Genomic DNA, 23,830 nt, shown 5'->3' on the forward strand with positions numbered 1-23,830 from the left:
GAGCAAATTTAACATTGAGCTTTATAAATATGCATCAATTTGGTTTGTGTAGTATGTCAGATCAGCAGATAGTTCTTCGTGGGACCCACGCGTAAACACCTCTTAGTCGAGTTGTTGTTATCGTGCGCTTCAATAATTTCTTCCTAAACATAATGGTGATGATCCTTTCAAGAGCTTAGGAGGATTAATTCTACGTAGGTCTGTTGGCAAGTATACATTGTTTGTAGGTATGCCAACCTTCCATTATAAAAGTACAATCACTCGCGCATATACTTTCCCATTCATCTGCGTTCTGCGCAACTACTAATCCAATGACTGACCAACCGGTGACAGACGTACGTAACAAGTCAAATTTCTTTTTCAGTAAAGAAAATACCGGTGAGTCCTGACCCAAGTGCGGGAACAATACTGCTGCGCCGGCCGGCGGCGGCGGCGGCGGCGGCGGCGTGAGTCGTCGGCGTGGAACCAGTCACCTGGATCGGTAGGAATTCTCCTCGCTACTTTTTCTCTATACCATTTTTTCCCTGGCCTTTTTTTTTCTTTTAGATAGAAAGAAAGAAAGAAAGAAATCCTTGTTGGAGTTTGTTGGCGGCGATCGATCTGGCGAGGCATTATGCGTTGCTCCCTTTCCGCTTTTTGTTAATTCCGTGGTGGGGGGGCAGTTGGGGGGGCTTGCGCTTAACTTTTTCGCTTTGTTTGGCTCCAGTCAGTGGCCAGGCTGTTGAAGATTCTCGTGATTAATTAGCTTAACCAACGGGTCTCTATCTCACATCTCACGCGTTAATTAGCTGCTAAGTACGGGTGCTAATTAATAAATACATTAACCATCGTTTCATCTACAGCTAGGTAGGAATGGACTGCAACGACATGGGCCGGTCAAAGAAGGAGAAGAAGAGAAAATAAATAAATAAATAAATAAATCAAGATGGGCCCGATCTGCTGACGTCATGGGCAGATCAGCCACGCACGGATGATTTCACGTGCTGTGCGGCACGCGCGAGGAATGTTCTCTCGCAACCAAAAAGAAAAGAAAAGAAAATGAAGTGGAATGTCAGAGACAACAAGGAAAGTGTGGAGAAATCTAGGCCGAGCCCTACTCGACATGGGCCTGGTGGTTGATCCGCAGCGTATTCCGGCCCACTTGAGGCAGTCTCACGTTTTGTCTCCTGTGCGTGATGAAGCGCCCAAACACGTACGTGCATGGGTGCATGAACTGCATAGCTAGCCACCACAACTTTCGACTGCTGGATGTTAGTGTTACTGCATAGCTGGAAACCCTACACGTCCACGTTAGTAACTTTGGATATCTCTGTATTTGTCCGTGTTGGGCTAAAAAGCCTAAAACATGCACTGCATATACATCTCTTCTGGCTTCGAAGTGAGTGTACGTGAAGCAGCTAGCATAAACTACTTGGCTTTACAACTAAGCAATGATCTTTCAGTTGCTTTGCAAGCAGAAACCTGTATTGGGAGGTCACGCTGCGTGGATGGTGCTTGGTGCATGAACAACTTGGCGACCGGCCTCCAAAACCAAAGTGGCTTTATTGCTCTCATCGATCACTCCTGCGGCCTACCATTAGGTCTACCCGTATTTGTTGTATCCTACACAAGTGGTAGCCTGCTGTTACGACATGCACGTTTTGAACTGCTTTTGGCACCAGTAATCTTTATGCACACTTTCCTAACAATCCCCCCCTTTTGGTAGAATCCAAGGCCTCTGGCTATTGTAACGCTCACAAATCAACATATATTAGAATAATGATTTTGCGATGAATATAGTTAAATAAGATAAGTGTACGTTGAAACAGAAAAGGTATAGTTCCAAACGAGAGAAACTGAAAACAGCTGCATGCATGGCTGTGTGTTATGCATATCCAACTCATTTTGCCGCACCAACAGCTTTCATGTATCAATCATGCATGTACCACAAGTAAACATATGAACTTTGCCACTGACATATGATCTACATGATGCAGACTGATGGATCATATATGCAAGCCTCAAAATTTATATATGCGCAAAATACATGATAGGCTTTAGGGATTTTCTTGTTTTTACTACAGAGGATCAAATATTCATGCGGATGGTGCCTTGCAAAAATGTTAGCAATATATACATACGAAATTATCAAGTTTCACTTGGATATACATGTAAAAAATAAAATTGGTTGATTATCTATATATGTGGGCACAATATAATTATATTATTTGAGTAACTGCTTTCTACTAGTTGTCATCATCTATTTATTTATTTATTTTTAGCCATTGCTCTTGGATGGAACATGTGATTTCTTGTGGCAGTATGCATGCTTCAAATTATTGCTAAGTGTAGAAAACAGGAGTAGCAGGTGTCTTCTCCATCTCATCTCCTCCAATGCTCCAGCTATAGCTATCACCTCCTTTCTTCACCCGTCTCTCTTACTCCAATTCCTATGGATACTTTCAATCTACCTAATGCTATTAATTCTTGCACTATGCATGGGCGCCAGCTTTACTATCGCTTGGTGTTTCTCCTTGGAATGGATCCTTCCCTTTCCATAGAGATAATTGCTTTTTGGTTGCTGGTTGAAGGAAACAGTGAAGTTGATTTCCTTCGGCGCATCAATTCTTTTCATGGTGATCGTTTCCTTGCCCTTGTTGCTACGGGGAAGCAATTTATTGATGCATTGCATGGAAACCTTGTTGATTTGAAATCTAGATCTGCCAGAGAGTTTCACAGCCAAGTTATGTTGGGGATTTGTTTCTTCCTCAATAATGTTTGCTATAAAGTCTTGACTGATCTTAGACAAAAGGCTGAGCATGGGGTGGCAATTCATGATATTGAAGAATCTCCCAGTTCAAATTATCATGTTCTTCCTCAACACATGAAGGATCGGCATCATGTAAGCACTGTAAACACAAAAATAGCATAATCCCAACTTATTTTATGGCACTTTTTCTAAATTGATTGCATTTAAATTGTGTGATAATTACATGGATGGCACTAGATTTTCCCCATTTACCTACTGTAATGAACTTTGATTAATTCTATATTTTTTTGAGGAAGTGATTTAATTCTATATTTGCTCTTTTCTATACAGAGCTATCATCAATATCAAGGAAACCATTCAAAATCTATAAATGTGCCTAGTGCTATTAAATGCCGTGAAGATATGGAAGAATCTCCCGATTCAAATTATCACGTCCTTCATCGGTACATGAAGGATCGACATCATATAAGCACTGTAAGCACAAAGATAACATGTTTCAAAACTTATTTTGACAGTACTTTCCTAAATTGATTGCACTTAAATCATGTGGCACTTATATGGATGGCACGGACCGATACTTTTTTATCATTTACATGCTGTAATGAACTCTCATTTAATTCTATATTTTCTCTTTTCTATGCAGAGCTATCATCACTATCAAGGAGGCTGTTCAATTTCTAGAAGTATGCCTAGTGCTATTAGCCTTGAAGATATAGAAGAATCTCCTGATTCAAATTATCATGGTCTTCAACAATACATGAAGGATCGGCCTCATATAAGCAGTGTAAGGACAAAAATGGCATATTCCAAAACTTTTTTTTTATCATACTTTACTAAATTGATTGCAATTAAACCATGTGATGCATACATGGATGTCACCAATAATTTCCCATTTAATTGCTATGATGAACTTTTATTTAATTTTATATTTGCCTTTTTTTTCCATGCAGAGCTATCACCAGTATCAAGGAGATTGTTCAATTTCTAGAACAAGTACGCCTAGTGCCATTAAAAGCTTTGAAGACATGGTGAGAACAAGGGATGAAGTTCTATTAATGAATGCCTTTTCACCAGATTCATGTAACATGATTCCTCAACAACAAAATAATGCTACAATGAGCATATCTTCAAGATCCATTATGCCCACCGCTATTCAAAACCATCAAGATATGGTTAAAATGAGATATGGAACCAACTCGATGAATACCTTCTCAATGGATCTAGATATTATTAGTCCTCAACAACAAAAGAACATTGGAATGAACATATCTTCTGGCTTAGATATTCATGATTTGGAATCATTATTCAACAACTGTACAATTTCTCCCCAGTTTCTATCAGAGTGGGATAATACATTTCCCCAAAGTTCTACAATGAACATGGACCCTTATGTTCATTCACCTGTCCCACAAGATGATAGGACATTATTTGTCACTTTCTCAATTGGATATCCATTAACTAAAAAGGAAGTATATAACTTCTTTATGAGGTAAGATTCTCTCATTGTATTTTTTCCTATTTGCATGCAAGTACCATGGCACATTCAATTGTTTTTATTAAATAACCTATAAAACCAACATTAAAATGAACTCTTTGATAGTGAAACAAGGAATATTTCATTCATTTTCTTGGTTTTACATTACCTTTTATTTGTTTTAGTTAGATATGAACTACTAGACAATGCTTTAATAAGAAAAATGCTATTATACAGTATTTAGTTATTAGTTTTCATAAAAAAGAATCTGACAGTTTCTTTAGAATAATGGTGTTTTCGCACTTAACTTTTACTATACTAAGCATAATGCACAATGTATGCCTTCTTGTTCCTCTCTTACTTGGAAAAGGGATTTGAACCAAAGCATAATGCGTACATTTTATTCCTCCGTTCTCAACCAACATAAGGAAAACACATGTGGTGTATGTGGTGGTGGTGCATGGTTTCTCATTGCTTCTAGTTTGGCAGCTGATGAAGTATCACAAATCAATAATGCATAAAAAGGATTAGAATTGGTATTACAAAAGAATATATAATACATTATCTCTGTACATGGAAGTGGGAAAAATTAATTTACTCAATGTATTTGAAATAAATAGTACAATATGAAACAAAGCTGTAAAGGGAAAAATTAAAGGGAATTGTTTGTGTCAAGAAGAATGGGATCTATACATCATCAGTAATTCAAAAGCTCTACGCACTAGGAGGGTGGGCTACTTTGCGTATAGGATGGGTACGGAGAAGGGGGGGTAAGTGTAGGGGAGGATGGGAAAGAGTGGAAGGGTGAGGTTTAGGAGAGGGAAAAAGCCTAGAGGAGAAGAAAGAGTGAAGCTGAGGCCATCCATATAAATCCTAGTTTTGTATCCTTGGTGCCTTCCTACACTTTTCTGTCCTCAATCTTCTAGTTCATGAGAAGATTCCAAAATTTTCGACCTTGAAATCGCCATGGCACTTGCAGACTTGCTTGATACGATTAAACAACGTCTAAAAGAGACATATCTATAGATCTTCCTGATTCATGAGAACAAAAGAATTAGATACAAGCCTCAAGAACAAGGGTGGATCTATAGACTCCATATTACCAACTAAAATTCCATGGGGAAGAAGATGTGGACAAAGAAGATAGCCCTCCTTTCCTTACAACCTCACCCACAATCGGTGATAATAAGGTGAGAGTTGATGTATATAATACCGAAGAATGCAAAAGTAGTGTGACGTTCGCAGAAACTGATGAGCAAATGGACAAAATGACACGAGGATGGACAACTGGTAGTACCACAGGTTTCATGAATCGTACAAGTATTGAATAATGGAGCCAATATATTTTTATAAGAAGGAAACAAATTAAATTCGAAATAATACCGGTAAATAATTTAGTATAAAATTAAAGTGCAAACATCATAAGCATAAAAAGTGCATGTGTGATGGATATTTCAACTCAACACAAATGGTAAATCCATGTGGACAAATACTGAGATAAAAGAAGAGCGGAGGAGAAGATGGTGCATCACTGTTCAAGCCTTCAACATGTTTCCTCATCACCCATATCTCATCATTTTTTTATTTCCAAACTACTATAGGAAAGTATACCATAGGGATCTAGAATTAGTAAAAGCTTTTTATCATTCTTCTGAAAGCTTCTTCCTCAAGGAAGTTTACTAGTACTTTATTATACATATAATTTACAGATTGTTGCTGTGTTGCACATTCATTTCAACTCCCGTATGTATTGCTAGTTGTACTTGTTCTTATCATTCATTCCTTGTATTGCAGCAATTTCGGTGATGTCGAAAGCCTAAGCATAGAGGAGCCAGTTGAACTCAGACCACCACAGTATGCAGTAGTCATATTTGGCTCTCTGGAGACTGTGCTACTCATCCTTAGTGGGAAAGAAAAGGTCAAGTTTGTGATAGGGGGGAAACATTTATGGGCTCGAAAATATGTGCCAAAGAACAAGAAGAATGGCAAAAGCAAGGCTTGGATGTGACTAAATAATTGCAACTGGTTTGTAGAGATAGGGCTGAGCTTGTTAGCCCGGTAAACTGAATAATTTGCATTTACAGTGTTTTGCTTGTCTGTTAAAACTGTTAAGGGTCGTGTTCAATAATGTGGCCGCCAACTCTAAGCTTGGAACCACCTACTTCTTTAATTCGGAACTGTGTTTCCATGTATGCTTGGGCATGTATCCGAGTGACTAATGTGTGTCTAAATGGGAAGGACTTCCATTTACCTTCTGCTGTAATTTCTCTCAGCATGCAGTAGTGAACCAGTGATGATCTATCATAACATAATGCAAAGTTGGTATTGATTAAGAGATAATCGTCTATCCACCGTATATAAGCTGCAAATTAGAACGCATGCAGCATGCTTGTAACTGAATTGCGCTTGAATTATTACTCGATCGTGCACAGGTAATGGTGGAAGAATACCATATCCTACCATCATCTTGACTTGCATTGCCAGTTTGTAGCATAGGGTTTTAGACTTTCAGTTCATCATTAATTATATAGGGTCACCTTTCTGCTGCTGATTTTTGCACATCATCATCGTCAAAGTTCATCTTGAGTACTTTGTGATTACCACGCACGCACATATATATATCGATCAGGTAGTAATTTTGATCAAAACTCAACCCTTGTTATCATGTGTCATAGGAGATTAAGCAATGTCCCTGCTGCCACTGAAAGAGGATGCAAGGATAAGCACAAACTGGAGGCAGCTCTGGATGTACTACCCTTATCTCTGCTTCGACGGCAGCAATGACGGCTCCACTGATGATGAGGACGATGACGGCAGTGTAAAAATAGGAAGAGCAAAATTCATTGCAACGATAAATTCTATCATCAAGCAGCACAGTGGAACAGGGCTCAACAAGTTGAGCATCACGTACAGCCTCAAGACCAGGTCCTGGGATCCGCCGCATCAAAGGCCAAGGTTATAGACATTAACCTGTTGGCAAAAGGGGAAAAGATACGGCGAGGCACACATGTTTATAGCTTCCCTCTTGAGGCTTTAGGTGCTCAAGAGGGCCCTTTTATCCAGTCCTTGGCTCTCAAGTATGTTTCTATAAAGCTAAACTTGGGACTCATCGCATGCTATGGTGTCGCTCATCTGAATGTACCACAAATAGCCCAAACACGAGTCCATACGGTGGATTTTCACGTTTCTAGCCTTGCTAATTTTCAGTTCAGTGGGGATGTGATTCCTATAACTCTCCATGGTTGCTCAAAGTCAGAGGAAGCAACGGTATTTCAGCAATCAAAAGTGCTAAACGTGCAGGCCTACATGGATCCTATATGGCTCTGGGCCTCACAGCCACAGGTACCTGGTCTTTCCAATTTCCCCTTTTTTTCTTCTTAATCATGCATAATCTTCAAATGGGTGTTAAAGTCTTGAACATGCAATGTTTCAGGTGCAAGCATTGTTGATGACCAAACCAACGCATATGTTTATCAATCTGAGGTATCTGACTTGTGAAACATGGATCATGGTCTATCATGATACAAACAGCCAAAATGGTTAGCTCACTATTTGACCTTTGCACCCTACCTGGAGACGCTGCAATTGCATGTGAGTACTCTACTATTTTGTTGACGAAGATTTCTATGGATCTGATTCTGATTGACTGATTCTTCTTAATTGTTGGCTTCCAAAAACAAATGAAGCATTCTTCGTCGTGGGACAGCTACTGCTGGTAGGGTGAGGTCACAGGGGAGGAAGTGTCCTGCTGTATGAGCCGTCTTCACCACCTCAAGACAGTCTATACGAGCGGGTTCCGGTGTTACCGGGCTCAGGTTGAGCTCTTGTGCAATATTCTGAAAAGGAGTGCCATGCTTGAGCATGTCACCATAGAGCCAAAGGTGACAATAGATGAAGATCCCCAGTCGAAGCATTTTGGCATACCTGAGCACGAGATCTGTGAATGGGCGTATCACACCTCACAACATTTTGGTAAAACCATCACTGTTGTACAAGATCGAAGAGCCTACAGTGCATCAGTAAACCATTGTGTAATTGAATCAGGTGGTGCCCCTGATACATGAAACACAATAGCAGCTCTACTCATCAGCCGTTAGCCTTCCTTTTTTGGCAGTGTTTATTCCCTAGTCAACATTGTAGATACACACCAAACTCAGGTGAAGAAATTACGACATTGTTGAAAACCAAATCATTCCTAATCAACCAGATGCACCAAGACCAGGCTGTCAAAACAAAAAGAAAGTTACTAGTTTTCTTGTCTGCATCCTCCAAAAATCGCTTTTTGGAAACAATCAGCCCCATCAGAGATCTGTTGCCAACGAAAAGCATCTCTATAAACACACCAAACTAATTGTGCCACAATGCATCTACAAATAATATGGTCAGTTATTCCAGCAATACCACACATCTCGCACTCAATATTACCAGGTCAATTCCTCTGCACTAAATTGTTCGACAGATTGCATCTCGTCATTTCATGGTACAAGAGTATTTGCCACAAAATTGCAAACACTGTATGAAGCATCCTTGTACAGTTGTATATTAAATTACAATAAAAAGAAAACAGAGCTAGCTCTACTTGTTAGCAGTTGTCTCTCGACAACTTAACTTTTTAATGGGGTAAGAGCAACTCCAAGAGGCTGCTAATTTTACTCCCAATATCTTCTTTTAGGAAAAAGAGAGAAAAAATGAACTCCAACAATCCACCTAAACCTTCCCCAATTTTTTAGCAACGCTAAAAAATAGCCTGCCACCGCGTATATTTTAGCGTTGGCGTTCCTCCCCCAATCCTGATTCCCGCACGCCCGCGCGTCCCTTCCAATGGACCCAATACGATGACGTGGCCTATGTTTGAAATATTAGGGGCTATTTATTAGCGATCTGTTGTGGACTGATATATTTTTGGGGGGAATTTTTTTTTGGGAGAACCCCCAATACATAGTTTTGGGAAGAATTTTTTAGTATTCTCTTGGAGTTGCTCTAATGCCTCCCCCTGTTTCCGAGGAAAATAAAAAAGGGTAGGAAAATTCTGTTTTGCTACGTGGCTGTATTGTTAGCAGTCAGGTTCAAACGGCCTGATTTTTGCCTTGAAAAAGATGCACGGTCAATTCTTTTTCTTCAACTATGATAACCTTGCCTCTATGCTATCTGTTGATGGTGTTTCATTCTTCTTGATGCCAAAAGCAATATAATTCACACCGGTATCTTCTGACAGGGACCACTCACCACTAAGTGGATTATAAACGAACCCTGCCATCTCTTCAACCTGATGAAAGATGTCAAGTTATCAGAAACACTACTTATAATCAAATTCAACATGATACAGTGAGAAAACTTACAGAGATAGAAGCCTTTTGCAGCATTAGGGAAAGCTCCTCAGGGGTAACCAGTTTGGACCACTCATGTGTGCCTCTAGGAAGCTGCATAAGTACAAAACTCAGAATGCGATATCAATCTTAAGCTGCACTAGCAGCTCACCTTAAGCAAAACTATGCCAGTATAATTCTAGAAACATCATAGCACTCTGGAGATTTCAACCGCTAGCTCCATTATAGGATTCTGACCAGGGTAACAAAAAATCAGGAACAAGCCGAGAAAAGTGAACTGGCATGGCATTGATTTCAGAATGGTGACCGGTCTAATTCACAGGTTCTCTTCATTAGATAACTAAAATTTCAAATTTCAAAAGAAGTCTTCAAACTGGACCAATTTTGAGGGGTGTAAACTGCTGGTTTATGGGTCTAAGACTAAGACCCTGGTTCTGACAATCCTACAAATAAACAGCTAGCTATACAGAGCGAGGGCATTCTCTATATGTACAGTCCGTGGCACCATATGTTAGGACGGACAGAACTACCATGTTTCGTTTACAGCATATCTGAATATTTAATTATTTCAAAAACTAATTTGTCATAGCTCAAGTTCATAAGAAGCATTAGCTGTCAGAAAGGTATGAACTACAAGTTGCACTCTCTAGAGTCAGACTTCACTCAGCTAGCATATTTCTCCAAAACAATGCGCCGCCAAACTTAATTTACTAGTATGAGAAAATGAAGCTAAAACATGAAATAGGGCTGTATACTAACCCATCTGAGGATATACTCAGCAGCAACTATTGCAGTGGCATACGCTCTCATTGAACGGTTGATTGTGGAAACCACAGTGGCACCATTAGGAACTGTCAAAGCAGAGAGGGATTCGCAAAACTCCAAAGGATTAGCAACATGCTCAATCACCTGTAAAATATGTGAAGTTCAATCCATATTTTAGATCCAAAGTACATTGGTTAACAGACTGTAAATAATTGAACCAAAAGAAGAAACAGGCAGTGGTCACATGATTTAAAGATTCTATTGTTGGAATGAGCTTGTATGCTGATATTCTGTTTTAGATTGCACAAGTTTCTAGTGCACATGTAATATGTCTGCACATCAGTGCACAAAGCAGGTTTCTAGTACCATCGAACGGGGTGAGTGGCTTATTGAGGCACACCGTCCAGTGCTTGAATTCCGGAACATTGACCGTACCTCTGAGCTTTTTAATATATGAAGCTCTCGTTCTAAAAAAAAAAGTTTCTCATGGATGAGTTATGCTGATGTACACATGGCACTGATATCCAGATAGATCCATATGTATGTGAAGCAAACTAGTCTTACCTAACCTTACGACTGGGCCAATACAAGTATAAACATATTTTCTCTTAATGATTAATGCACACAGAAGTATTGCCACCATATGATCCATATTTCTAATAGGTAAATTACTCTCGATCAGAGAAAAGATAGCACAAATGGAAAGCTCTATGCAATAAATTACAGGATCACCAAGGTAACTTTTTCAGTACCATTCAAAACAAAAGGTTCCTCCATACTTGTTTGAAGGAGGATGGGTGCAGGCAGAACCAGAAATAAGCATACCTCAAGAGAAATGACAGCATCAAATAACCTTTTCTCTTTTACCAATGCCTCTGCATGTAAACAATTTCCATATAAGTTTTCTCCAATCGTAGTCATAAGAAATATCAGGAATCAATCACTTCGATATCCAAATTCATTCTCTTGTCAAAATTGGAAAGGTAATGTTCTTCCTTTGTAGTACAACTGATTCTTACATATAATTATTGCGATAGTAACCACGTTAAGTACTAGCAAAGTTTACAGTGAACAATCCACACTGCTTAACCCATATATGTGAAGTTGTGAACTAAGGACAATATTATTCCCCCAAAACAAAGTTACATCACACTACGGTGTCAATGGAAAAGAACTGCCAGGGTCAACACAGCAGCTCCTCTTCATTGCTCAACAGAAATGCAATAGGTAAATGCTGTTAAAACCCTACAATGGAGAGACCACCTTTCAAAAAGAATGCCGTTCACTCAACATATAATTTAATTTAGAGAGAGAGAGAGAGAGAGAGAGAGAGAGACCAGCTGTTGTGCAGCAATACTCAATGGAAGCAGTTGTCGGATCAGATGCCTGAGAACATAAGAACTAAGAATCATTAGCTGAAGGAATACTGAAGTTATGGATTATTGCACTTAAGATAATAAAAAAAACTCTCAAGACAAACAAACATAGATACATTCACCTAATAATTTACATGCTTAAGACTCAAGAGTTTGTGCATACCGCATGAATACTTGCAATCTTTATATTCTTTTCGACAGCATCAATTGCAGTAACTGTAGCTCCCATCCGAGCAAGAGGCTGCCATCCAGCACCAAGATATAATCAGTTTATTGTTATTTTCCAAAAAGATCACAAAACAAAGAAATGCCTGTTACAGTCCACAATTGCACTCAAAACACCCAAAAGGGATTGCATTGACAATAAGATGTAATGCTGACACTTTCAAACCAACTAGTTACCTTATAGTATGCCAGGTCTACAAATTTACTAAATTAATTAGCAGTATCATGTGCAATGTTCCAAGCTGAACTAGCACAAGTGTTGAAGTTTGTATCCACAGTCACAAAGCCATTTAAAAATGGAAATAAGGAATCATTTTCAGCATTTTCTATATACCAAAATTTTCTCCAAAGAGTAGGTACAGAACAGAAATAAGATGATAAATGATTCAAATCCAAATCAATAAGCTTGACTCTGACTTTAGGATACGTAAAGTGAATGCAGTTATGAGTTTCATTAGTTTAAAAGATTTAGTAAGACACTGCTTAAAATTATTATATATGTGACAATAACCTCAACCTAAAATCTCAACCAGCCTGCCTATCCATTCAAGATATTTCAATAAGCAATGTTAAAGTTAAATTCTACTCGCTGATCTAAATCTTGAAATTACATATGAAATTCACATCAATCAGAAAGCCATGAATATAATTACATAAGCCATATGAATACATGTGTGCATTCATAATCCCATCCTGCAACATCCTCCTCCAAGGAGCAAAGTTCATGCATGCACAAGCCCACCAAGGTGGAGGGAGAACCTTTTATCACCACAACCAACTCAATCCTTTAATAAGTAGTATAAAAATATGGGGGCATTACACAAATACCACCTCAAAAAAATCTGATAACCAAAAGGCCAACTGCTAGATGTCAAATCTGTTTGTAAGTATCTGTAACTGTTACCAAATGAGCCATACACATATCCCTTCATAAAAAAAAATATTGTCCCTTTACTATGAAAAGTGCCAGAAGGTAGCAATCCACAGAAATGATTGACAGAGAGCAGCAGTCTACCTCTGACAGGATGCCGCCTCCACATCCAACATCAATAACTTTGAGGCCTTCAAGTGGCTTAGATGAATATGGATCCCTCCTGAATGAATGAATGAATATGTACAATTATGCAGTTAACTAAAAAGGAAATAAACTAATAGTATGTGTTGTTTCAGCCCAAACAAGTAAGTTTCAGCCCAGACATACAGGCAAATGGAGTACTATACAAATTTACAAACACCGCTAATGATTTGGTTAGTCTACTAAAGCATATTAATTCACTAGCTCAATCAAGAAATCAATCCTATAGAAAGGCACTGCTCATGTAGACCAGGAACCCCTTAAGAGATGTTATTCACAAATAACATGATTTATCATTTTTGTCTTTAAACTAGTAAGATATGCCATCAAGGAAACATTACAGATCATTGCTCATAATTGGTAAAATACTAAAATGAATGTGTTATATGGCTGCAGAAATGAAATAACTTCAACATTCAACCTTAAGTTATTCTTGTACCATTAGAAATATAGCTCAGCAGTAGATTTCATGCATAATTTATTCAGGTGGTTCATTATGGTATCAGCAAAAATGAATAAGTTCAAGGGGTGCAGAAATGTACCTGAAATGTCTGCAGAGAGTGGACCGGATAAAAGACAGTCGGGTTGGATTCATCAAATGCAATGGTTTGAATGGACCACTTGCATCCCACCTGTTCATTCCAGAAATATCACCATCATCAAAAAGCATTAACATGCAAGGAGATACCTGCAGTTCCTTGGAAATTTTAGCATTTCATTTGCGGTTCATTCCAAACCAATGTTAGCTGAACAGTCCCATCAAGTGCAACAGTCTAATCTGAGAGCTTCCATGGAAGTAGCTTGCAACATACTAACATTGACAAACATGTCTGACGATTCAACAACACTAGCTATCTATATCAAACCCCCAGTCAACGGAAACAAATGAATGAAGGATGGTGCAAATACTGGTATTCCTGGTTCTCTTCGTTTAGAACATTTCTTTAACCATTTCATGGCTGCATATGATAACCAATATCCAGATACAGTAGTCATGCCAATCGTGATCCCCTACAGTGCCCCTCACTGCGGGAGACCTCCTGATGAGGCCAACTAGTCTGTTAAACTCTAGTGATGTGGCTCTCAATGCTACAGACAATGCTCACCACCATCCTTCGACTACACCCGCGCGTCAAACATGCCGTCGTCGAAGCCCAAACCCGCTCAAAATTTCATACAAGCATTTAGCAGGAGCTCAACGTCGCAGGCAGAGAAGGGAAGGATCTCACTCTTACCAGGTCTCGGCGATGGCAGCAAACTTAGCGACCTCCGCGGGGTTCAGCGACGATACGGTGGGACCGCCTCCGCCCGACCGCGACGGACCCCGAGGCGGAGATGGAGGACGCGGCGGCGGCGGGGCCGAGGTGGATGCAACGGAGGCGCGACGGCGCCATTGGGGGAGGAGGCTCTTGGAAGGAGAGTGGCTGGAGTTCAGGATTTGGGCCCCGCCGTAGTGTGTCGAGGCGGAGGAGAGGAGGCCGCGGCGGAGGGAGGGAGGCACGCGGCGGAGCATCGTGCGCGACGGGGCGGGCGGCGCACGGCAGCGACGGCGTGACGGCGGAGGGTTTTGGGCTTTTTGGTCAGCGTGGTAACTGTGTGTGGGCCTCCTCGACTCGGTCGGGTGGCGGCCCAAAGCCCAAAGAAAACGCAGGGGCTCGCGCTTGCTCCGCCGAGGCGGAGTCAGTCAGACCCGCTCGCTCCGCCGTCCGCCGTCATGGAGCCGTCGGCTTCGGGCTTGGCGGCGCGCGGCGACCTGCGCTCAGCGCTGCCCTTCCTCCCCGTCGTCCTCCGCGGCGGCGCGCTTTTCTGGCCGCCCGCCGCTCAGGAGTCGCTCAGGGCGCTCGCGCTCGGCCCCGACGTCAGCCGCGTCGCCTCGGGGGACGTCCTCGCCGACGCGCTCACCGACCTCCGCCTCGCGCTCGCCATGCCCGCGCTGTCCCCCCGCGCCGCCGACGGCCTCGCGCTCTTCTTCGACGACCTCCTCTCGCGGGCCCAGGCGCGGGGCTGGTTCGCCGAGGTCGTCCCCAACCTCGCCCGCCTCCTCCTCCGCCTCCCAGCGCTGCTCGAGGACCACTACGCCAAGGCCGACGACGGCGCCTCCGGGCTCCGGATCCTGGCGTCGCAGGACGCGGGCATTGTGCTCCTCAGCCAGGAGCTCGTCGCCGCGCTGCTCACCTGCGCGCTCTTCTGCCTCTTCCCCACGGACGGCAGGGCCGAGGCGAGCCTTCCCACCATCAATTTCGACGGCCTGTTTGCGTATGTCCTCTCACATTTTGTGCTGCTTTGCTAATGGGTGGAAGACGAACTGGACAATTAACTGTGTGTTTGTTTACTGATCGTTCTACAGGGCGCTGATTCACAATGCAAGGCAAAGCCAGGAGCAGAAAGTGAGATGCCTTGTTCACTATTTCGAGAGGGTGACTGATTCTACACCAACTGGTTTCGTTTCATTTGAGCGCAAGGTTCTTCCCCGACGTGCTGTCTCGGTTGGTGTATCCTATCCTGATGTCGATGCGTGGATGAAATCCAGTGCACCCCTCTGCCAATTCCGGGTGAGAGGAATTACATTTTGATACTGGATGCTCCTTACTAGTATCTAGATTTTGGAGCTAAGGTGCAACTTGGCAAATAATTTATTTCCTGGTATTCGCACATACAGGGATTTGTTGTGTAATTGTGTTGCAGTGATTGTCAAGTTACCAAAGCATGTTTACTGTTGAGATGAAATCTACTGATTGTTTGTTTTCTTTTCATTAGTAGGTATTTTCCTCAGGTTTTATTGAAGATGAGGAACAAGAAGCCCTTGAAGTCGACTTTGCAAATAGGTTTTTGGGCGGAGGTGCACTTTTCAGGGGCTGTGTTCAGGTCTCTCTCTTTCGATTGACAAATTATTAGTTTAGCAAATGTTTCCATCTGGGTTATCACAATCATGTGATATTGTTCATTTGTTACCAGATTTAAGAAAACATTCTGAATCTGTACAATTTGAGTGGTAGTTTGTCCATCAATTCCTATTTGTACTTTAAAAAGATAAACTTTTTTTGTGTTGTGCTTGAATAGAAATGTCTTTAATTTGTGTTATGCATATTACAATGCTTTGTGGTTTTCTGTGTAACCAATCTGTCTTTTTCTCTCCGGTGCAGGAAGAGATCCGCTTCATGATAAACCCAGAACTGATTGTGGGTATGCTCTTCATGGCTTCAATGGAAGATAATGAGGCCATAGAAATTGTTGGTGCAGAAAGGTTCTCGCAGTATATGGGGTTAGTTTAAATCTATCCACCCTTTACTTGACTTTAGTTCATAGACTAAGTAGAAAGAACTGGTATCATCCATGGTTGATTTCCTCTACAACACGTTATGAACCCAATATTTTTTTCTCCTTGCAGGTATGGCTCCTCATTTCGCTTTGTCGGTGACTATTTAGATAGCAAGCCCATTGATTCCATGGGTAGACGAAGAACTAGGATAGTAGCAATTGATGCTTTGGACTGTCCAACTAGGTTACACTATGAATCTAGTGGTCTCCTAAGGTAAATCAAGTTAATAATTTGGAGTCTCATAGTTGTCACCATTCACATTCTTTATCAGAAAATATTTTTTTTTGTGGTTTTAGCATTTCTAATACACCTTATTTCAGGGAAGTAAACAAGGCTCTTTGTGGATTTCTTGATCAATCAAAACTTCAGCTTTATGTGAAGCTTTTCCAGGTTGTTACTTAATCGCTCTGTTAAGTTTCTTTTACCAGCACTCCCACGCCTTTGTTTGTTTGAATGACCTTTTTACGGCTAATATGGGCTTAGTCAACATTGCAACCTGTATTTAGGTTCATTTATTTTCTCATAATCTGTCAATGATGTAATTGAAGGTAGATCAAACAAATATGGCACTCTGGTGCATGCATATTTAATCTCAAAGAAGGCTCGATATGATATGCTGGAATGTACAATGTATCCATTGCATTGGAAGTATGATAGATATATCTACTGACAATGTTTTCATTTTCTAAATACTGTTCAGGATTCTAATAACAAGGATAACTGTCCAAGTATCAGCTCCGATGAATATATAGGGGTTTCAACTGGAAACTGGGGTTGCGGTGCTTTTGGTGGAAATCCTGAAATCAAGAGCATGATTCAGTGGATTGCTGCTTCACAGGTATAGGATAAATGAAATTTGAATGTCAACTACGTTTATTCCATTTAAATGCCAGTACTTATCATTTGATCAATGAATATGGTTATCATTGGAGCAGGCAAATAAATTGTGTGCCTATTTTTTGCAAGTGAAATCTGTATATTGTGCAGGCACTCCGGCCTTTTGTTAATTACTACACTTTTGGGGATGCGTCTCTGGAAAGATTAGGGGAGGTACTATTCATCCATTCCACACAACTTTTGCTTACCCTACAGGACTAGAAAGCTATTTTAACTGTTCTACTTTCAAAGGTAGTAGTGTATGCTTGAAAGAAGGTGTGGGTCCTCTTTCAGCGCAGTCCAATAGAGCTTCTCTTTGGTTGGATTTTTTTTCTTTTTGAGGGCACTCTCTTTGGTTGGATTGACCATGGGGTCTTATTCTTTTCTAGAAGCTTAGCAAAATCACTTGCGCAATGGAGAGCAGAAATCAACTTGCTGGTCGAATGTCGATGATCACAATTCTGTTCTATTGGCTTCGTGGTTATGTTTTAAACTTCCCCCCCTGTGTCATCATGCTTTGACAGGTGATCCAGTGGATACTACGTCATGGTTGGACAGTCGGCGAATTGTGGCACATGCTGATCGAGTACTCATCCCAGAGGTTAAGAGGAGAAACGTTGAAGGGCTTTTTCGCCTGGCTACTTCCCAACGGTGGCCCCAAAAATGAAGTGGATTACATGTCTGAATAGCCCCGGTTCTGAGGTCAGGATCTGTCAGCTTCCTAAGAGTGCTGCGTGTTACTTGTGTAGATTTGTGTGTGCGTATAAACAGATAAAAAAACTGGTTAACTGCATCATTGCCCAGTTTCCCGTTAGCACTCTGGACGCTTTGCTTAAAATTGCCACGAATGTAACCGGCAACGACTAACTGCAGAGAACGCTGTTCCATGGCCGAGGCACATGATTCAGTATACAGGAAAAATGGTTTCTTTGTTTATTCAAGAGGAGCAGCAACTTACTGTTTTTGCATAATACAAATATGATATGTCCACAAACACGATCACAAACAATTTTACCAATTGTTTCACACAAGAACGAGCTTGGAGTCTTCCATGTAATGAGCATACGTTTTTTACTTCACTAGTGCAGAATTCATATTATTATTGCGGGCTGGATTCTTGTCGATAGTTTTACATTGCAGGATTATGCGGTGTGATTTGGGTTTGCCATTCTCTTCCACCTTGCGATTTTCTCCTTTCCCTGAAAAATTTAAGAAACAGGTTGAGTATGTTACTGCAACGTAGTAGTAATTTTACAACTAGTTATACCGTTAGATGAAAGTACTCGTGAATCATCCAAGAGTGTAAATGAAAGCACCTTTCGTGGTTTAACTGCCACATCGTTGTCCTGGATGCAAGTGATCACGAAACCCAGGGGCTTGAGCACCTCCTCGTAACTGCATGTGCCATGCATGATCAAATTTTTTGTGAGAGAAGTCACAGCGTGTGTTTAGCATGTACTGGTACTGTAGATCGAGTACGGATAGCTAGTGCCATCGTCCATGGCGACGATGGCGGCGGCGTCTTACTCGAGCACTGTTGTGTTGAATGGCGGCCCAGCCTCCTGACCTTGAGCCTACCATCATGAAATCATTGATCAGTTTGTTGAAGAACAGGTACTCTCAGTCTGTTGGTCAATGGCAGTTGGTTACATTACCAGGTACATGAGGGTAATGAGTTCGCCATTGGGCTTGAGCAGGTCGGCCACTCGCTTCGCCCATGCTGGCCTCATGGACGGGTGGAAAGCACAGAAGAATCTGAAGCGCACGCATGATCGATCCAAAGGACAGGAAAAGTCATTTTTTCTGTTTCATCAGAATTAAAAGCAGTGGTAGTTTAGTGCTAGGATCACGCACGTGTAGTCGAAGATGAGGTCGAACAGCTCCGGCGGCTCCCAGGTGAAGAAGTCCGCCGCGACGAAGGCGAACAAGCTCCCGTCGTCGGCCGCCGCCGACCACTGCTTGGCCTTTGCTACGGCGGTCTCGCAGATGTCGAGGCCGACCACGAAGCGGCCGGGGCCGGAGAGCGCCACCACGTCGTACCCCTGCACGAGTTGATCACATCAAGATCAAGGCAATGGATGCATGGCGGCCGGCGACGAGTAACCTGACGACGGAGGCGGACTGACCGCGCCGCATCCCGGGACGAGGACGGTGGCGGCGTCGCCGGGCAGCGTCCCGGACTTGGCGAGCTCGACGACGGCCGGCGTGGGCTGGCCCAGGTCCCACGGCGTGACGCCTTCCTCCCAGCACCGGCTCCACCCATCTGCGCCGCCGTGATCGTGACACGAGCGCGCGAGTTAAAAAAATGGTTTTACAGATGGATGACAAGCAAGCGAAAACTGAACGCGACTACCTGGAGAATATTCCGGGCCACCGATGAGCTGCCGCACGCGGGCCACCGCCGGGTTCGAGCCGTCCAGGACCTGGCCGGCGGCGACTGCCGCCGTGGACGCCATGGCCTTCCTGCTTCGGAATCAAGTTATTAACTACTACTGCACTGCCACTAGAGTAGTGTGTGCTCAATATATACTGCGATCAGGTGTGATTGCTTCAGATCACATTCGTGTGTTTGCCAAGCACGGAGAGATCTGAACCGATGAATGCGTCGTCTCGCCGGCCACCACGCGTTCCTCTGTGTGGTGTGGCCGGTGGAAGCTTGGCCGGCGGCGGCGCCACCAGTATCAGGCTCGGCTCTGCTCTCCTCTCCTCGTCACAATAAATTGATGATCTTGATGGCACAGACATATGGAGAATAATTGCATTGGGTGACTAATGGAGTTCACCAGAACAACCCTTCGACTTCTTCTCACCACATGATGTTTTAAGCAAGGACCGAAAAAAGGATAAAACTATGAGACGTTCAGATCAGATCATGACGGGATGAGCAAACAGAGCATACCTCTCGATTAGCATTGCAGAGCACAATTGAAGCTAAGGAGTGGAGGTGATGATGACCCTTCATTATCAGACACTAGCTAGAAGTATACGCACGTCATGGCTGTTGTGAGATCTGCATAAATTGAACATGGACAAGGAAACCAGAAATAATTGAACATGAATTTTGAACCAAAAATAGACGACAAATTCAGTGTAATAGAATCGTCACCAGCTAATTATTGGGGGTCGAAACTGATGAATTTCGGCTGCGGCGGGCATTCAGGGTTGCAATGGGGGCATTTGGCCATGCATTCATCCTTTGTGTCATAACAATCCATCGCCGGCTTTTGATTCAAGCAGCAGTAGCAGGTGTGCCAGTCTGATCCACACTTATCCCAGTGGCAAAACACTATTATTACAATGTTGCTTCCATTGGATGATGGTAAACGTCCAACGTCAAACAGTTGAAGACGACCTGCTGCTGCAATATTTTCCGTTGACGATCATCAGCATGAAAAATATGCAATAGATAGATGATGCATGGCGACATATACGACTTACATTGTGCCCGCGATGCAAGTAGCACAAGCAACAAGAGCATGGCTGCCAGGTACACTAGGCTGTTGCAGCCCCTCATGTTTACACAACAGCCTAACCTAAACCCTAGCTAGCTTGTTCACATAGTATGGCCTGGTTATATAGATGATAGGGAGAGATCGGGACGTGCAATCAATGATTATACAAATGACGACAGAAGCAAGGATATTGATGGACAACTGTAAACAGTCGCGCGAGATATGCAGACATACAAGTGGAAAATAAGTAGGAAAACAGCACTGGATATACATGGCAATTAAGGTAGAAAATCTGCTATCATGCATGATTACCGAGTTAGAGATAAGCAGGGAAAGATATCTATAGACAACCAGATCACTAGCCTATCTAGCTGTACAATCAAACACAGGAGAGGTACACATGGAAATAATATATGGAATCTGCACAGTTAATGGTATGAGTGTCAGAGATAATCATGGAAAGTAGGAATGTATATAGCCCTAAATATAGGGGGTAGGTATGTTTGGATCCACACAGATTATGTAATCCAACTCATGATCCAGTAATCACCTCAGATCCGCCAACCTCGTGTTGTAGAATCCTATGTTACTCAAGCTTTTACCAGCTTGGAAACAACCACCACACAATCTTGGTGGATCCCCAGGATCCGAACCTCACCAGAACAGCCCTTTGGTTTCTCACTGCAAAACCAAAGGAATTGTGCTAACAGTTTACTATGGCATACACTATGTGCTACTGTACATGTAGAGTCTGCAAGTGATCTGTTTATCTTTGGCAGCTATAGAACCTGCATATGAACATCTAAGCCTGCATCTTGCATCACATCAATGAGCTCCGCAAGCATCTGATAGATGGACGCCGAGTCTGGATGCGACGTGTCTCTTGCAACAAAGGTGTGGACCTCGTTCTTGACCTCAATCCAGCTTTCCCCGGCTTCCTTCTTCACCCCCACCTCGTCCATCCTCCGCCGAACCCTCCCGGCGTCCTGCCATTCCCCATGCATCGCGTAGATGTTCGACATCAGCACGTAGCTTGCAGAGTCTCTTTCTGAAAGCTCCATGAGCTTGTCTGCGGCGAGCTTTCCCATATCCAGATTCCTGTGCAGCTTGCACGATGCTAATAGTGTCTTCCAAATCAACACATCAGGCTCAAATGGCATCTTCTCGATCATGCCTAGTGCCTCATCGAATCTGCCATTTCGACCCAGCATGTCGATCATGCATGCATAATGGGAAGGGGTTGGTATGATACCATATTGATCAATCATTAGTCTGAAGAACATCTCCCCTTCCTTCACCAGACCTGCATGATTGCACCCCACCAAGACTCCAAGAAATGTTGAATCGTCAGGCTTGCAACCACTGGAGCACATCTCACTGAATGCCTCCAGTGTCAAGTTCACATCTCCATGCTGCGCGAAACCATGAATCAGTGAGTTCCAAGACGTGACATCATGAAGATTCATGACATCAAATGCAAGCCTTGCAGATGCAATTTGACCACATTTGGAGTACATGTTGATCAGTGCATTCCCAGTACAAATTTTGGAGTCACACCCCAGTTTTAGAGCCAGGCAATGAAACTGCCTTCCTTGATCCAGCAATGCCAGGTCTGCACAAGAACTCAGACCGCTAGAGAAGGTGTAGTCATTCGGTGCGAAACCTTGTGAATGCATCTTAGAAAGCAATGCAACAGCCTTCTCACCAAAACCATTCTGGAAGTTGGCAGAAATAGCAGCTGTCCAGCTAACAAGGTCAGGATTTTCAATATGGTCAAGCACAGCCTCAAGTTCTTCTGTAAGACCACTTCTACCATACATGGAGAGTAAAGCGTTTGATACTCGAATATCTGTCATCAAGTTGTGCTTGATGGCTGAGCAGTGAATTTGACGCCCCAGATCAGCGGATCCACAAGCGCCAAGAGCAATTGAGAACGCAAACTCATTCAGCTCGACACCCTCTGAAACCATCTCGCTGAACACTCGCAGTGCATCTCCCAACCGCCCATCCCTGCTGCACAGCTGCATCATGGAACACCATGACACCACGTTCTTGGAGTCGAGTTTTTGAAACACCGACCTCGCCATGTCACAGTCACCATTCCTTGAATAGAGATCGATCAGCGCACTTGATGCATAGACACTCTGCAAACCCATCGCCTTGACAATGTACCCATGTATCTGCTCACCGAGAACTCGTGGGCACGCTGCCAGAATGCTTGTCATCGTGTGCTCGTTCGGCTGCAAACCCTGCCTCATCATCTGACAGAGCACCTCCACAGCCCGTGCGAACTCACCGTCCCTGCAGAGCGCCGAGACGAGCGAGGTGTACCCCACGACATCCGGCGACTCCATCTGGCGAAACACCTCCTCGGCCGCCCGCAGAGAGCCGCACCTCGAGTAGAGCTCGATGAGGCAGGTCCCAATCCAGGCGTCCCCCGCGAATCCCGCCCGCACGGCGAGCGAGTGCACCTGCTCCCCGAGGCCGAGCGCGCCCGCGGCCGCGCACGCCGCCAGCGCCGCGTTGCAGGCGAAGTCGTTGGTCGCGACGCCGGACGCCAGCATGTCCGCGAACATCGCCGCGGCCGCCTCGGGGCGGCCGTTCCGCGTGCACCCGGAGATGGCCGAGGTCCAGGCCACGACGTTCTTGCGGGGCATCCGGTCGAACAGGTCGAGGGCGTCCGTCAGCCTCCCGGACTTCATCAGGCTGTCCAGCCGCTTGCAGTCGAGAACGACGCCGGGCGGCTCGGCGCGGGGTCCACTGGCCGTTGCCGGCGTGGACCTGGCGGGCGGTGGGACATGGCTCGGCGGCGTGGGTGGGAGCGCGGCCATGTCCCGTGCCCGTGGGCAGGGGCCAAGCGGAGCTGGGTATCAGAGTACTGCCTGCTCCCTGCTCCCTGCTCCCTGCTCCAGTGCTCCATCTGCTTGTGCTTGGTTGGATGAGGAGGGGAAAGACGGGAGAGCGCGGAACAGAAATGGGCTGGGCCGCTAGGGAGCGACGAGAGAGAGATAGGGGCCGAGAATTGGGCCCACAGATCATTGGCTCAATTGAGTTTCTAAGAGCAACTCTAAGAGGTTGCTAATCTTACTCTCAATACTTTTTTAAGGAAAAAAGAGAAAAAAAACGAACTCCAACAGTCCACCCAACCTTTCCCCAATTTTTTAGCAACGCTAAAAAACAGCATACCACCGC

The 23,830-nt window shown here is 43.4% G+C and overlaps 5 protein-coding genes across 5 annotated transcripts; 2 read left to right on the top strand and 3 right to left on the bottom strand.

Annotated features, from left to right (window-relative positions):
* Window positions 1-2,473: 2,473 nt before the first annotated feature.
* LOC117838746 (uncharacterized) lies at window positions 2,474-6,425 on the top strand. The gene is made up of 4 exons (XM_072291057.1): window positions 2,474-2,881; window positions 3,393-3,533; window positions 4,081-4,238; window positions 6,018-6,425. The coding sequence occupies exons 1-4, from the start codon at window positions 2,474-2,476 to the stop codon at window positions 6,229-6,231; spliced, it is 921 nt and encodes a 306-aa protein (XP_072147158.1). The 3' UTR covers window positions 6,232-6,425.
* Window positions 6,426-8,644: 2,219 nt separating this feature from the next.
* LOC117838066 (ubiquinone biosynthesis O-methyltransferase, mitochondrial) lies at window positions 8,645-14,596 on the bottom strand. Its single transcript, XM_034717939.2, has 9 exons — window positions 14,227-14,596; window positions 13,534-13,623; window positions 12,932-13,010; window positions 11,855-11,932; window positions 11,653-11,701; window positions 11,141-11,190; window positions 10,310-10,459; window positions 9,563-9,643; window positions 8,645-9,489 (listed from the first exon to the last, which is right to left on the bottom strand). Exons 1-9 carry the CDS (start codon window positions 14,502-14,504, stop codon window positions 9,346-9,348), a joined length of 999 nt encoding a protein of 332 aa, XP_034573830.1. The 5' UTR covers window positions 14,505-14,596; the 3' UTR covers window positions 8,645-9,345.
* Window positions 14,597-14,659: 63 nt separating this feature from the next.
* LOC117838065 (poly(ADP-ribose) glycohydrolase 1) lies at window positions 14,660-18,122 on the top strand. The gene is made up of 9 exons (XM_034717938.2): window positions 14,660-15,247; window positions 15,339-15,543; window positions 15,752-15,856; window positions 16,135-16,253; window positions 16,380-16,523; window positions 16,631-16,700; window positions 17,011-17,148; window positions 17,298-17,360; window positions 17,711-18,122. The coding sequence occupies exons 1-9, from the start codon at window positions 14,706-14,708 to the stop codon at window positions 17,873-17,875; spliced, it is 1,551 nt and encodes a 516-aa protein (XP_034573829.1). The 5' UTR covers window positions 14,660-14,705; the 3' UTR covers window positions 17,876-18,122.
* On the bottom strand, window positions 18,097-19,700 carry LOC117838067 (probable thiol methyltransferase 2). Its single transcript, XM_034717941.2, has 7 exons — window positions 19,540-19,700; window positions 19,313-19,449; window positions 19,041-19,228; window positions 18,842-18,941; window positions 18,714-18,760; window positions 18,503-18,581; window positions 18,097-18,385 (listed from the first exon to the last, which is right to left on the bottom strand). The coding sequence occupies exons 1-7, from the start codon at window positions 19,640-19,642 to the stop codon at window positions 18,329-18,331; spliced, it is 711 nt and encodes a 236-aa protein (XP_034573832.1). The 5' UTR covers window positions 19,643-19,700; the 3' UTR covers window positions 18,097-18,328.
* Window positions 19,701-21,088: 1,388 nt separating this feature from the next.
* Window positions 21,089-23,575, bottom strand: LOC117838064 (pentatricopeptide repeat-containing protein At2g27610). The gene has a single exon (XM_034717937.2). It carries the CDS (start codon window positions 23,467-23,469, stop codon window positions 21,418-21,420), a length of 2,052 nt encoding a protein of 683 aa, XP_034573828.1. The 5' UTR covers window positions 23,470-23,575; the 3' UTR covers window positions 21,089-21,417.
* Between the last annotated feature and the right edge of the window lie 255 nt (window positions 23,576-23,830).

This window comes from Setaria viridis, chromosome 9, assembly GCF_005286985.2.
Source record: "Setaria viridis chromosome 9, Setaria_viridis_v4.0, whole genome shotgun sequence".
Classification (NCBI taxonomy): domain Eukaryota; kingdom Viridiplantae; phylum Streptophyta; class Magnoliopsida; order Poales; family Poaceae; genus Setaria; species Setaria viridis.